At 40.5% G+C, this 15501-nt stretch overlaps 3 protein-coding genes across 3 annotated transcripts; 2 read left to right on the top strand and 1 right to left on the bottom strand.

The window, feature by feature from the left end:
• Positions 1–1690: 1690 nt before the first annotated feature.
• On the top strand, positions 1691–4017 carry L201_002647 (uncharacterized protein; the record flags this gene model as incomplete). The annotated part of the gene is made up of 3 exons (XM_066218421.1): positions 1691–2545; positions 2602–2708; positions 2763–4017. The coding sequence occupies 3 exons, from the start codon at positions 1691–1693 to the stop codon at positions 4015–4017; spliced, it is 2217 nt and encodes a 738-aa protein (XP_066074518.1).
• A 1043-nt stretch (positions 4018–5060) lies between these two features.
• On the top strand, positions 5061–9381 carry L201_002646 (uncharacterized protein; the record flags this gene model as incomplete). Its single annotated transcript, XM_066218420.1, has 6 exons — positions 5061–5154; positions 5264–5869; positions 5958–7242; positions 7301–7518; positions 7589–8106; positions 8191–9381. The coding sequence occupies 6 exons, from the start codon at positions 5061–5063 to the stop codon at positions 9379–9381; spliced, it is 3912 nt and encodes a 1303-aa protein (XP_066074517.1).
• A 258-nt stretch (positions 9382–9639) lies between these two features.
• On the bottom strand, positions 9640–11898 carry L201_002645 (uncharacterized protein; the record flags this gene model as incomplete). Its single annotated transcript, XM_066218419.1, has 7 exons — positions 9640–9784; positions 9846–9923; positions 9996–10992; positions 11047–11294; positions 11357–11433; positions 11484–11547; positions 11606–11898. The coding sequence occupies 7 exons, from the start codon at positions 11896–11898 to the stop codon at positions 9640–9642; spliced, it is 1902 nt and encodes a 633-aa protein (XP_066074516.1).
• Between the last annotated feature and the right edge of the window lie 3603 nt (positions 11899–15501).

The following is a 15501-nucleotide window of genomic DNA, read 5'->3' as shown; positions in this document are numbered from 1 at the left end:
CTGTTTTTCTTTTTACCCTGTTCCTGAAAATCATCTCGCTCTTCCCTAGACCTCTTTCCTTCTTTCTCAGAATTTTAATTAAAAATCATCATCGCCCTTTTGGCAAGAATGTCTCCCATCCCAAGAAGGCGAAGACCAGCAGAATATGTACTTCTCTTTATTAGTGGATTTTAACTATAACTTGCTTTTACAGTACGTAAATAAAGCTGGGTTCATTCGTTTTGGGCGGCAAGAACAATAACAATGTAGGGAAAGATCAGAGCTTTATTTTACCTGTTAATGTCTTCATGCTCTACAGAATATGTGTCTGTATCGAAAAAGGGAAAAAGCTCTGTATATGCAGCTGTCTTGTCAGGTAATCTTTCCTACAGGGGATTAACCAATAAAAACCAAATTATACTGTAGTACAGTTGTAGTGGTTAACAATTGAGGTTACATTTTGTTAAAAAGCCTCATTGCATAATGCAATAAAACTTAAAACTCCGTGTTAACCATCAGTTACAACCCATATTTTACAGTACATCTCGGCTCCTCCATATATCCCAAAAAAAATAAAAGTACTGTACAGGGAAAAGAAGAGACAAAAGCTAAATGTATCAAGGGTAATAGATTAACCATTCCCAGAAAAAGTCTCAGATCATATTGTTTAACCATCATCTCATTTTTGTACCTTCAATTATAAACATATTACTAGTACTCGTAGTGTAACAATTGATCTCCCAAATCGATATCGACACATGCTCATTGAGCTTATACAGTACATCATCCAAAGATACCTATATCACCATTTAGTGAACATACATTCACCTCGACCTTGATAACAATCTGCTGGACAAGGATTATCAACTCTCACCAAATACCGGTCAGAAAATACAACAACTCGTTTAGGTACATCAGGTGACCATTCATAGTATACCCACAATAATCAAAAAGTACACCTAGATCGTTCACTCACACACCAGTTCCACCCCACCTCGATTTTGATCAATATCAACAAATTTGTAAGCATACGCCGATCATAATCTGCAGAGGAATCACTACATTCAACAATAATTATCTCGCGACAACATTTTCCGAAACATCTCCTCACAATTATTCACCGCTGGCGCCATTCTTTCAAACCCCTACATGTCTTCTACGCCTGGCATTCAAATTTGATATCATCGTACCCACGATCTTCCTCATTTACATTACCACACGTTTAACATCCTTGGGATAGTATCGTTGCTCTACAACCCCGCAACATACCGCCAGAATAGATAAAGCTATCAAGTCAAGCGAAACGAGGTTCAAAGGCGGCGTGTTAGGCACTTGATTGGCTTCGACCTCTTTCGACGGTTATACCTGGGAATTTTACATAGATTGTCGACGATAAAGGGGAACACCACTAATACTTCAGCATCTCCAAAATATACTCGCTCATCCTTTAGAATTGCCCATGCATCGGCCGGATTGCTTTGCACTGAATATCATCAATCGCGTTAGTCTGCTCAACAAAATTAACAACGAAATCTTGGCGGTTGAAATCTAAATTTGGGGAAAATCAATCACTCTTAGAGACTCTTGTCTTTCCTGTTCCCTACTCCTGGTTAAGATTGATAATTTAGAAAACACCTTGTCAAATTGCAATATTACCATATAAACACGACACATATGAAGCGATAACCACCACTATATACACTCTGTCACAATGAGTGAATCCACACCAGCCAAAGCAAGCAAGTCAGCTAGGAAGGCATCTTCTGTTCATACGGTTCTCTCTTCAACGTCTACACCTCTAGCCCGTTTTGCATCTTCATCAACCGCACCTGTATTGGAAGAGCTCAAATTATCGAATATACTCAATGGTGACACATGTCCACCTATATCGTTTATAGACTTTGCGTCTTTCGTAGCCAACAAAGAATATACAACGGAAAATCTATTATTTATATTGTGGTACAGAAGCTATAAAGATAGGTTTGAAAAATTAGAACAGAATGTTAAAGAAACCATACCGATACCAAGTACGAGATTAGGTGATAGGTATAATCCATATGGATATTTAGATAAACCTGGTTCGTCAGTTGTTCCAGTTACAAAACCAGAGTCAGAAGCTCCTGTCGTATTCAGTGAACCTTTTAGAAGTAGGAGTATAAGTGGTTCATCAAAAATCAGTCCATTCAAATCGGATAATGCCCATTTACAGAATTGTCCAGTCACTGGATCAACATGTTATTGTCCAGATCAAAGAGGTCCAGCAAATAGACGTGCAAGTCGACTTTTATCCATAACGCATTCCTTGTTAGGTTCAAGACGTCCATCGTCAGCTTCACATCCAAATGAGACTAATCCATTACGATCAATATTACATCAAACCTCACATCCTCCTCTGCCCCCTACAGGAACAGTCTTTACGGAACCATCACAACAACCTATGAGAGAAGAAGCCCAAAGAGCGTTCGCAACGTTTCTGAAAAAAGGTGGAAGTAGGGAATTATCGATAAGCGATGAGTTGAGAGAATACACTAAAATCTGTTTGGCAAGGAGTACAGCGCCTGAAGTAGTGAGTAGTGTAGCAATACTCCAGCGAGAATGATATATTTACCATATGTCAAATAGTTCTTACCACTATACGAGGAAATATACCATGTCGTGGAATACCAAAGTTTACCGCATTTCCTGCAGCACGCTAGGAGTAATATTAATCGACCCAAGCAGGTGTTCTGGTAAGCTTTTACTGGCCAGTTATAAAGATCCACAAGCTAATCTGCTGTTCATAGGTATATGGTCGGAGCTGCTGACTTTGGTTTCGGCTGTGTGATCTACCTCTTGCTCACGCTACTTTTACCCGCTCATCCATTCGGCCTTCGAGCTTGGAGATTATTTTCTATGATTTTCGCTTCTTTCGGTGCTATGCAATTCTATTCCGCTTGGCGAGGATTCTGTTCTCAAGTCTGGGGGAGATCACATCGACAAGTTAGACCTTGGGAAATGGATGATTTAGATGATGAAGAAACGTTGGTGGAAAGTGATAATTCAAGAAGGCATGATGATATGGAATTGAGAGAGGAATCGTTTTTAAGTCAACCTGTATCTTCAATCCACAGAGAAGAAATCAACATTACTTTACCTGAAGAAGTTAGACCTTTAGCTGATTTAGGTGGTGTAGCAAGTATACCTTCTATTGAGTGCGATGATGATAACTCGATGAAAGAAATTCATAGTTCTGGTTCACCTGCATTATCGAAATCTGATTCAATCACAGTTGCTTTACCTGTATTAGAAAATAACCAAGAAAAAAGTTTGGCAGTAGGACTAGGCTTAAGTGACATCGAAAAGAAACGAATGGAAATCAGAAGATCAACAGTGAAGGTTCCTAATGCATCTGAAGCCTTTCCAATTTCGGACGATATGTCACCACAACCACCCAGAATATCATTTGATTCAAGACAAATGAGAGAAATTTCACCTTTTGCAGCTAATGATATCAATGAAACTATTTTACCATCTTCATCTTCATCAAGAGGTTCAATAAATTTTGCTTTATCAAATAATCCAAATCTTAATGTCAATTCGTCGAATACTTCGAATACTCTCAGTGCCGGTGGAGCACCGTTAGTTAGAACGAAATCTAGATTACATTCATTAGCTAGTCAAAGGGCAAATAAGGAGATTACGAATATTTTGTTGAAATTAAGAAAAACCAATCAGAATTATAATCCTAATGAAGATGAAAACGAAAACTACATTGATCCAACTTCATCTGCAACCTCATCGTCTACTACAGCGACCAGATCTATTGGTAATTCAAAGACGTTATCGAAAAGAAACGTGACCAAAAAAGGTAAAGGCAGAGGAGGAGGTATGGAAGAGAAAAAACCAAAAGTTTTCGGACCAGAAAAATTAGTTGAAGATCCAAGAATCAAAAAAGTTTATTCTGATATAAAAAGAGATATTTTAATTGTTGGTAGTTTAGTAGCTTCCATTTGGATTGTCTTGTGTTTAGCTGTACCTTGTGCAGGTTTAGCGTCTTAATTCATCTATCAATATTATTGAAACTTTCAACTTACTTGAATTATTATTATAATTAAATCTGTTGTTTTACATTCATCTTGTAATATAGTCTAAAAGCATATATACGGTTTTATGGTTACTCCCTTTTTTACACACATCCCGGGTCTTTCGCAAATCACATATATAGGAGGACTTCAAGGTATAATATCTTTGGTTAAACGAAAATGGGTATTTATCCAATCATGTATAATAATGCGCTATTCATTGCCAAATATGACATCCGATGATATACACCTGTACTAATACATCTACATGGCATGTTATACACAAACACTAGTAGCAGCGATGGACATGTCACACTAATCACAAATGGCAGTCCTGCTAGCAAGGTCGATTGTCAAGACACTACATATCTCCTATTAGATTGCTCCCTGAACCAAACAATCATCTGCAAGAGCAAAGAAGCGAATACCAGAAAAAAACAAAAACTACAGCACCCGGGATTCCCAAGTGGTCCCCCACCTTGGTACTAACCGAGCGATAGGTAACTTAATTGCGCCGAGCAGACGAGAGGCGATGCTTTATACCTTCTATGGCCGTAGATGGTAACAAAGCAAACGTAGTCAAATATATAGCTTACAGCCAGATACCCTCACTTGCTGACTTGTCGTGCATGTTCTCGTGAACAGACGAAGGTGGGTGTTTGATGAAGGAAGATTACGATCAGCTCAGAGATGATAACGATAATCAAGCATCTTAACTGGATGAATTGGTATGAGACCGTCAGGTACGGACCGAAGTGTTGTTACTTTTGTACGTGCAAATAGGTAAATGCGCGGTTCATAATCAATCTTTCTATTTTCTCTCATTCATTCATTATTGTAATCAAGTCATAACGAAAGCACATACTTGAAGCTGTACTGCTAGACAGCTGGAAAGGTTTCTGCTATTAAGTTACAACATAAATACATCATCCAAACACGCTGAGCACAAGCAAACGATACCCAAAACGATATCCAGATCAATTTAGAGACTGATATCACCGCTTTGATGATTGAAACGATATGATCCCTTCACCCAGACGGTCTGTCTCTCAACCTGCTGTACACTCCAACTCGAATAGCTGGCCGGATCTAGATGATGATGACGGGTGGCAGGGTGAGTGATAACGTCCATAGATTCCTGCACTCGTTATCGTGTGATTTTACCTGGTTGTCGCGAGGAATTCCGGAATATACTCATCTAACCTTTTTATCCACTTAATCAGACATGCCGGTGGTCCGTAGTGACTCTAACCCATTTGGATTAGATGAAGAAGATGTTAAGAGATATCATTATCAAGCACCAGTACGATTGGATCCATCTTCATCTTCATCTTCTGGCTCTACATTAAATCCATCAGGCAATAACAATACTACTGGTAATGCAACAGGATCACATTTAGAGTTAGATGAAGATACTTATGGATATTCTGGTGATTCGTGGAGAGAAAAAGTAATGGAAGATGAATCTGATTATACAAGATTAAGATTAAATGAAGATGAAGAATCTGAAGAAGTCGCCATGAGAACAAAATACTTATTTGATGAGGATAAAGCAATGACACCATTAAGTCAAATGCAAGCAACTAAAAATTTATTAACAGAAGGTCAAAGAATCGCTTATGTTGGTTTATGTCAATTGATAGCTAAAAAAATGTTAAAAGATATGAGTAGAGGTTGGGAAGGTCATAAATCATTCCCTTCATCAACTAAAAGTAAAATTGGTTTAAAAGGTAAATCAAAGAATGATGTTCCAGTTGTAGAAAGTGGTAATATATGGATGATAAAGATTATGGCTAGGTTGTATCAGCATATGGAATTGACAAGAGATGGTGAGTGGATAAGGTCTTTGCTGAAATTAATTTTAGATATTGCTGTCATTTATGGCACTTCGACTAACCCCTTCAACTTTACTTGCAGAACAACGAATGATAGAGTCGTTAGCAGAACATGGAGTAGATCCCTCTGATTTGGTACCAGCCCTTATGACCACACATACAGTGAACAACCCAGATTTCGACCCTAGAGCAAAGGAAAAAGCAGATCTTAAAGCTATAGCGGAAGCAGAGGAGGACGAAGCTGAGAGGGATATCGAATTTGAGACAGAAAGATTAGCCGGAAGAACTCAGCAAGAGATAGAAGAAGAGGAAAATCCACCACCACCTTATCAACCTAGAGAGGAATCGCCTTTGCCCAAGAATACCACGAATCCTTTCGGTGAAGACGACGATACCGATGCAAACGATCCATTTTCATTCTCCTCTGCATCCTCTTCTACCTCAGCCAGCAAACTCCCACTTTCTGATTCCAAGCATCGCCCTGCACCTGTAAAACTGCCATCATTCGATTACGACGACGACGACGGTGATATCGCTTCTATGCTTTCTCCTCCCCCTTCCAAATCACCACAACCCTCAAGATCACTAAGTATATCTTCTTCCGCTGATATAGAACCAGAAAAAGTAGAAGAAGCAGATCTAGGAGCAGACCCTGAAGAAACGCCTAAAGTGAAACCTGCAGAACTGTTGGAGCCAACGGTAAACCGGGACGAAACAGATGACGGTATGCAGATGGAAGGGAAAATAGACGAGGAAACGAATCCTGCACCATTGCCTTCTTTACCTGGTGTATCGACATCCTTGTCGAACACAGATGAAAAAGTTACACTGGATATACGTTGGACTGTATTATGTGACCTCTTTTTAGTTCTTATCGCAGACTCGGTGTATGATGCACGATCCCGTGCATTTTTAGAGCAGGTATCATCGGCTTTAGGATTTGAATGGTTAGATTTAATACGTTTTGAAAATCGGGTGACAGATGCTTTGGAGATTCAAGAAGGTCACGAAAAGACAGCACAAGACGGTATAATAGAAGGAAGGAAGAAAGCTGCGAAAACGAAGAGATACGCTTTGATGGGTTTAGCTGCTGTTGGTGGGGGCTTAGTCATTGGATTATCAGCAGGTCTGGCAGCCCCGTTGATAGGAGCTGGTCTCGGTGCAGCACTAGGTACTGTAGGTATCACCGGGACAGGAACATTTTTGGCTGGTGCAGGTGGTATAGGTCTTATTACTACCGGTGGTGTGCTTTCAGGTGCAAATATTGCTGCAAGAGGTATGGCCAGAAGAACAAGAGAAGTAAGGATATTCCAGCTGAAGCCTCTACATAATAACAAGCGGGTCAGTTGCTACATCACTATGGGAGGGTGAGTGACTGTATTTCATATACATTCTTCTAGAGCGAACGGCTAATAATATGTACAGATTCATGGCAAGCAAATTTGATGATGTCAGATTACCTTTCTCTGTGCTTGATCCAATAATAGGGGATGTATTCTCCATTTTATGGGAACCGGAAATGATGGAGGAAATGGGCAGTGCTATGAAGATTCTTACTGGTGAAATTTTGACTTCCATGGGTCAACAAGTACTGGCAGCTACAGTAATGACAGCTTTGATGAGTGCTATGCAATGGCCTATTCGTGGGTATTGCTTTTCTATCGTATATAAATGTTCTCAGGCGAAGTACTGATGACATACATCCGACTTTAGTTCTCACCAAGCTTGGTTACCTGATTGATAACCCTTGGTCAAATGCTCTGGATCGAGCACGAGCAGCTGGTTTCGTATTGGCAGACACTATACTGAATCGACATGCTGGTGTTCGACCGATATCCCTGATAGGATTTTCGCTGGGTGCTCGAGCAATATTCTACGCTTTAACAGAATTAGCAAGAGTCAAAGCTTATGGTTTGGTACAAGATGTCTTCATATTTGGTACAACTGTGACAGCTTCCAAAGATACATGGCTTGACGTCCGATCTGTCGTTGCCGGAAGATTCGTTAATGGGTATGCTACAAATGATTGGATGTTAGGTTATCTATTCAGAGCTACATCAGGTGGATTAAATACAGTCGCTGGTTTAAGACCTGTGGAAACCGTTGCTGGATTAGAAAATGTAGATGTTACAGAGATTATTACTGGCCATATGAGTTATAGAAGTTGTATGCCTCAATTATTGGCTAAAGTTGGTTTTCCAGTAACGGCGGAGTATTTCGATGAACCCGATGTAGGCGTCTTCTTCTTCTTCAGCATTCGCGATCAGACTAACGGCTTATACTTTGCTGACATGTAACCAATTTCTTGGAATCAGGATCCAAACGTCGATATGAGTGTACAAGAACGTGTAATTGTCAATGAAGCAGAGGAAGAAGCCAAACAGAATAGACGTAAAATTCTGGGTATATTCCCCGTAGGGAACAGATCTGCTAGAAACTCAGGTTCAGGTTCAAATACACCTAATCCAGATAAAGAGAAAAGCAATGATCCAACACCTTTACCCACACCAGGACCTGGTGGAGGATATGAATATGAAGACGATGATGATTTACCACCTAGGGAAGAATCTGATTTAGGTGAAATTCCAGGTTCATCAACTAGTCCCAATCATGCCTCAACATCCAATAAAACAGAAGAAGAACGTAAGGAAGAAGAACAAAAAATCAGAAAAGCTATAAAAGAAGAAGAAGAAGCAGTCAAATCAATTTCAAAAACTGCTGGATTTGATTTTAGAGCTATTTCAGAAGCTTTAGGTAAAGATATCGATATTGATAATTTGAAACAACCTGAACCAACGAAACCTATTCCAGGTATTTCATTGACCGATAACAATCGTTCGCCCCTTGAAAGGAGTGGTTCTGCCCCACCTCCTATAGTAATAAATGATAATAACATTTTGAATAATAGTAATACATGGTCATCAGCCAATACAACTAGTATACCTAAATTCCCTGAAAATGATGATAACGATGATGATGAAGGTGATATAACCTCAACTATGAATATGACAAGAGGATTATCATTATCCGATCTACCCTCATGGGAAAAACCTCAAATACCTAATCTTTCGATACCTTCACCATCACCTTCATTCTCATCATCCACCATCACACCCACAGAAGAAAAACCCTCTTCAATAACATTACAATCATCCTCATCGCAATCTGGATTATTCAAATCACCTGTATTCTCTTGGAATGCCTGGAATTCTTCGTCATCAAGTAATCTGCCTTCGGCTAATGATATACTGAAGGATACACCAAAGCCAGTCAGATCAGCTCCACCTGCTAGACCACATCCAAAAGAATTTATAGATATGAATCCTTTCATGGCTGCCGCTAATGAGGGTTGGGGCGGTAGTGGTCGTGGTACCAATATCAGTAATAGTAACAATAGCGGCTTAGGATTCGGTAAATTGAGTAGTATTGAAAAAGATGAGATACAAAGAGAAACAGAACGGAAAAGACAACAGGACGAAAAGGAAGCTGAAAGTAATCCTTGGTAGTGCTAAGCTCATCTTAGCAACACATAGATCTGCATTATATATTTTCAGTTGCATTCTCTGGACATATTGCTTTCGATCCATTATTTCATGCATAATTGCTATGACTTATGTATCGTAAATAGAGCAAAGACTTGCATGAATGTGTACAACGTAATATATTGGCAGTGAGATAAGCTGATAGCCTTAGATATGATACTTAGATTCGTTGAATAGCTATCGATTATACGGGGATAGATGGGAATCGCTCGTAAAGACCATCTAATCCTCATCATCATCTTCAGCAGCATCATCTCCACCTCCTGATCCTTTTTTCGTCTCTCTAACTGATAATTTGACCCCTTGAGATGCGAACACTTTAGTGAGATTTGTTGTAGGTATAACACCAGGGAATCTTTTAGCCGAACTATGAAAGAAATGATTGATCAGCCATTTTCAATAGAGATTACAGTACTTGGTTGACTCACTATACTGTGAATGGTTCAGAGAAAGCTTCAGCTAAAACTGGTGCTTTAGCTCCTAAGGTAACTTCTGGTTTCATCATACTATCAATGCCATAAACGAACATCAGCAAATGTGTCTTATACGTCGGGCCAGTGATTATGATGACAACTTACGAAGCTATGTCAGTCATCATCATTCTCAAGGTAAATGTACCTTCTGTTCTTATACCTAAATCAGCAGCAAAGAAATATAAACCAGGTTTGTCTTCGTCATCTTGTAATTTATGACATATTGCTGTTACTTTGCCTACTAAGACTCGACTATACTGAGCAGCAGGTTGAGAAGAAGAAGTACCAGAAAAATAGTTCGATCTTTCCATATCCCAAGGATTCTGATTTGGATTATATAGACCCTGTTGTGGAGATGTGAGACTACCAGGCGTGGGTGGCCATTGTTGATCTGGAAATCTCGATGAATATGCGAATTGCGAAGAATGTGGCGAAGGCGGTAGTCCTAGTCCAGCAGAAGATTGCGGACGCGAGTTGGGGTTTAGACCTGACGACCAAGGTCTCATCTCTGACCAGGAAGAAGAAGGTCGTTCCCTGTGACCATATTCGACGGGATCGTACCAACTAGATGAAGAGCTTGATATAGGTCTTCCAAGTGTATAATCGGTAGGAGCTGTACTAGCGTCAGTCATTGATTGAGCTGTTCTTGGTCTACCCCAAGCAGAACTACTACTACTTGTCGGTCGCAGTAATTGTTGCTCCTTCTGAGCTTGGAAAGCCGGCAAGGTCAAGCCAGTGACAGGAGCTGGGCGTTCTTCGGCGATAGATGCGAGAGGTGGGAGGTTGAGGGTGGCTTTTTGAGGTCCCAGACCACGAGGTGAGGACATTGATTGCTGTTGACGTTGTTGTTGTTGTAAAGGATGTTGGGGAGATGGAGCTGTTTTCGGTCTCGGCGGATCAGGATCATGCTCCAACTGTCGACTTCCATAACTTTGCGTGCGATGGAAAGGAGGTGGCGGTGGCGGTCGTGCACTTGTCCAAGCAGATTGTGGTGGACGAGTATTGGCACTAGAAGGCGAGGATTGATCTATATGTACATGGGGTTTAGGGGATGCATGGGAATATGGTGCGATATGAGGAGGGGGTGCAGGCGATTGATAATCTGAATCCGAACGATAAGCGCATACTCAAAGCAGTCACACCGCGACCAACTTACTCGGCTGCTTCCAGGACCCCCCTGACCACGATGAGAGACCGGCACTTGAACCGCTCACGGGTCTAGATGTACCTGTACTAGGTCTCGAAGAAGGTCCAGCCACAGTAGGTAGATCAAGCTGACCGAGAGAAGGCGACTCAAGCCTTGAAACTCCGGCTGATACTGGGTGCATGACAACATTACGTTCTTGCTGCTGGTCAGCCGACCATAGGTCGACCATCAAGATGAGAAATCGAGGATCGATAGTGCTAAAACGAAGCCGTCTTGGGTAAGCTCAATTCCGTTTTTATCCGGACAGCATTTTACTTACTTTGGATCTACCACTAAACCAGATGCCGTCCGTATCCATAGACGTATGATAGGTGGCGGTGACAAGGGTCTTCGATCCTGTTCTTTTGGTCAGATGATATCTTTTCAGCCAAGCTGTGCGTACTCACCTTATTACCGAAACCGCAAGCTCTTGCACGCTGGGGCTGCTGAATAACCTCCAAGTGATACGTCCTGTGATAAAACAAGTCAGAATGATCGAATGACGCTGACGAGTCAGCATTACACTTACCATCCTTCTCGTCCTTCCCCTGCCGTTGACTTTCCAGTTGAGTTGAAACCATGCAATGGCTTGCGACTATACTCTTCACTCTGCCATTTGCTTTCTCCGTAGTCTTCTTCGTGTTCCAGGTATATTATAGGAGACCGGCTTGTAGAGCCTCTTTTCTCTCCAGGATGACTATGCTGTGGCGATTTCTTGACATGTTCACTTCTTTTCCGTTTCTTGTTTTGACCAGGTGTAGTAGGGCTATGTGAGATCCGAGCACCTTGAAAGGGCGGTGATATAGAGTCTGGACGTGACATCGAAAGGACACGTATCATACGATATTGCTAAGACGACTAATTAGATGGAAAAAGTAAGATGGATAATGTCGCTTTCAGGTCAGGAAAGGGGTTTTATAGAGTGACTTGAGACCTTTTCTAGTTGAAGGATATACCGCAAATTCATCTGAACTGTTGATAGTTCATCTATTCTCTTATGACAGCAGTTCGCGGGGAGTATAGGTATTGCTAGGGAGCGGTAGACTACGTTGAGTGGAAGTGGAATGCTGAGTAAACAGGAATGAGATCAGCTTTTTTACTCTTTGGGTAACTTGACAATCGCAGATTACACAAGGAACGCTTTGATCATCCATTGGAGTGCAGCATGATGTTGTGAAAGAGTCATTCCCGAACTTTTGGTACATTATGATAGTTTTCCTTTTAGATCACGATCAAAGGCACACTAAGGGATAACCTGAGAAGATACAAGGCGATCGAGGTTCTCTTTTCGGAATTAACCAAACCAGCAAAACTTCTCCATTTCACCCCTCGAAAATGACCGAAGCTCCCTTACAGCTTCTTCAGCGATTTTCTCTCTTCTTAGCTGTTACTCTGCACTTCTATTTGAGATGAAAAATACGACATAAGGTTGACACAGGATCCGATCGAAGGGGTGATTCCGAGCTGGGACTATTCCTATCCCCTCTAGATACTGCTCAATGACGAATGAGGACGGAGCGGACTCACCGATGTTTAGAATACCTCTTTCGGAGAAGCGCTATCTATAGTTTCCCTAATTGTTTGTCAGATGTTACAGTAAAACCAATAGCAACCAGACAATCCCGGTGTCGTATTCCGTGTATGAATACCGTGGATATCCAACAGACTAGTTTGCTTGACCTTTGATTATCGAATTGATGATCCCGTTTTAGACATATACGGTACACTTTTTGTATGAGCTACGATTTTAAAGCTAGCCTAGATCAATGAGATGTGGTAAATCTGATTTGAGGAGATATGGTACAATTGTCGTTCGGTCTGAGATTGAAGCCATAGCAGGTTGAAATAGCAATCATGAATATCAGCATTCCCTTCAATCGATAGTTTTCCTCGGAAGTAATTCAGATGTGACATAATGCAATGAGAGATAGGATGGTTTAGGAGAGATGATATCCACCGATCATAACAATAAACACACCGTCCCACTTTTCCCGCTTTGACACCTTGACACAAACCGTAAGCCCGTTTCTACCACATTCGGTGTGGTGTCATTCTTCCTTTAAAGAGAAGCAACATAGCAAGATATGTGAACATGAGGTAAGAGCTAGGATGCGAGGACAGCTTGAGTAGGAATTGATGAGAAATCCCAGTACAGTCGTGAAAGATGAACTGGAATAGGGGAATAGGGGATTACAAATGATGCGCACAGATAGAAAGTGATTATATAGTCCTTTGGCAGCGTAAGGTGGAAGGATAGGAAGGATGCAACAGAGAAGAAGGAGAATACGGAGAGTATCAACCTATCAACAAGAAAATATCCGACCATGCACTCACCTTGCCTGTCGCTCGCTAGATTGCAACACAAAATCCTGTGTATTGAACAATTCCAAAAGACCTATGTTACTTCAATTTTATTAGATAATGGTGAGACTTGATTGATGACTGTTCAGGATATGGATGTTTTGTTTAAGGATTGTTTGTTGATTTGACGTAAAGAAGGGAAACGCAATTGTTGTGGTATATCTGATAAGAGGAAAGGGTCGAAGCGAGATGGAAACGACTGATTATTGGTCCGCAAGATAGTTGATTAGATGACCTATACCATCAATGGAAAAGAAGCAAAAAATAAAGATCGATCAAGAGATTAGGGCAATTATTGATGATAAGAAGATGACGAGTGATTAATGTTTTATGTTTTAGATTAAAAGATGTTTTAAGTGTTCCAACAGAAATGGTTGGAATGTTAAAATTAGAATACGAATCCCAGAAAATCAAAGATGAAAAACACTAATATCGTTGACTCATCATGGAATATTAAGAGCAGGGATATAAATCGGATGCATTCGTTTATTAGCTAACTGGGATGTATGTATGATGTTTATTTTTAAAGTTTCTACTATAAGCTAGGGTGATTATTCATGTTCAAGGTTTTCAACCAAAAAGGGGGATCGACCCGTAGTTTGTTTTCATTCTCTTTTTCCATCTTCTTTATTCCCGCCTCACAACCACGACTGAATATACAATTGTGGTCAAATACATATCCAAAAAAATGACTAAATCGCCTACGGTCTCCCTGATCTTGGGCAAACCAATTACATACAGGAGAAAATAGATACAGTAAATAGGTGATCTCCAAAACTGCCCATACACTGCGGTAAAAAGCTATTAAGTAATGAGGAAGAAGCAGAGAAGTAGAACAATAATATCAAAGGGATAAAAGGTACCGAGTTGGAAATTTTACGCCATTCCGGTAGCACTACTAACCTGACTTGCATACTCTTCTGTACTACGCAAAAGACAAAAGGTACTGAAGGTACTGTTCTGCTCTCGAAAGGATTGATAAAATTAATCCCACCAAAGGCATATCATCAATAGTATGCATTCAGGATGTCGCGTTCACCAGAATGAACATGGCCTTGTATACCTAGATGTGAGCGGACTCCCGGGGAAGCTTTATCTGATGCAGATAAGCCTTGGTACCGCACTGACTATCTCGAATTTCTGCAAAGAGGTGAAGATATGCGACTGAAAAGCTATAAAGTGAGGAGGTGAAGGATATGAAGAGATGTTCGGGGAAAAGAGATGGAACAAAGTTTGACGCTATCTTTCAGGGCAAACGGAGTAGAGAGAAGTGAGACAGAAGCTAACCTGCTTTAAACTGCTTAATTGACTTTGATATTACAGCAATTCCAAGCCATTCGTTCGGAATAAATCGAATATATACATAGCTTGTCACCTTTACACCTATCCATGGAACGAGATATGACATGATCTTGATAAAACAAGACTATCCGTCAGAATGGAAGGCGAAGGAGAAACCGCTCTACTTTTGAGCTAACATGACATAGCAATGAACATGACGACCATCCTTGGCAAAACTCGTTAGCTTGTTTCGCTTTGATCTCTTTTCTCACTTCTGGGGTGGATTACACTACATATACTATACTAGCATGAGATAACCCTGATTAAGAATGCAATCGCTCCGCGGCCGTTTCGTTTCGAGCTGTAGTTTGATAATTTTTGATCTTTTCACATGGGATAAATCGTAATTACTTTTGATAAAACTTTCCATGATTTTCAATTTTGCGGGATCATCCTCCGTTTCAGCGGCTTCATCTTCAATTGTATGTAAAAAGTCGGTGAATTTCGAACAGCACTCAAGAAAAGATTAGCGGTTCCTTAGTCATCTGTCAAAAGTCGAGACTTCTACGGTACATATATGATGATGCTGTAGAAGTGTCTATAACAATCGGCTCCACAACAAAAACCAGTAATACCATAACGTTGGTAATGCTGCGGATTGTGTCGAGCGACTAGCTAAAATATTCTGGAGGAGAAAAGAGCTAAACTTGAATTACTTTAGAATGATCTTCCTGTTCTTCATCTTAAAAACCTATCTAACAAAAATCGAAGAACACATTTAGC

This window comes from Kwoniella dendrophila, chromosome 3 (genome assembly GCF_036810415.1).
Source record: "Kwoniella dendrophila CBS 6074 chromosome 3, complete sequence".
Lineage (NCBI taxonomy): Eukaryota > Fungi > Basidiomycota > Tremellomycetes > Tremellales > Cryptococcaceae > Kwoniella > Kwoniella dendrophila.
This window is presented reverse-complemented; position numbering and strand designations above follow the sequence as displayed.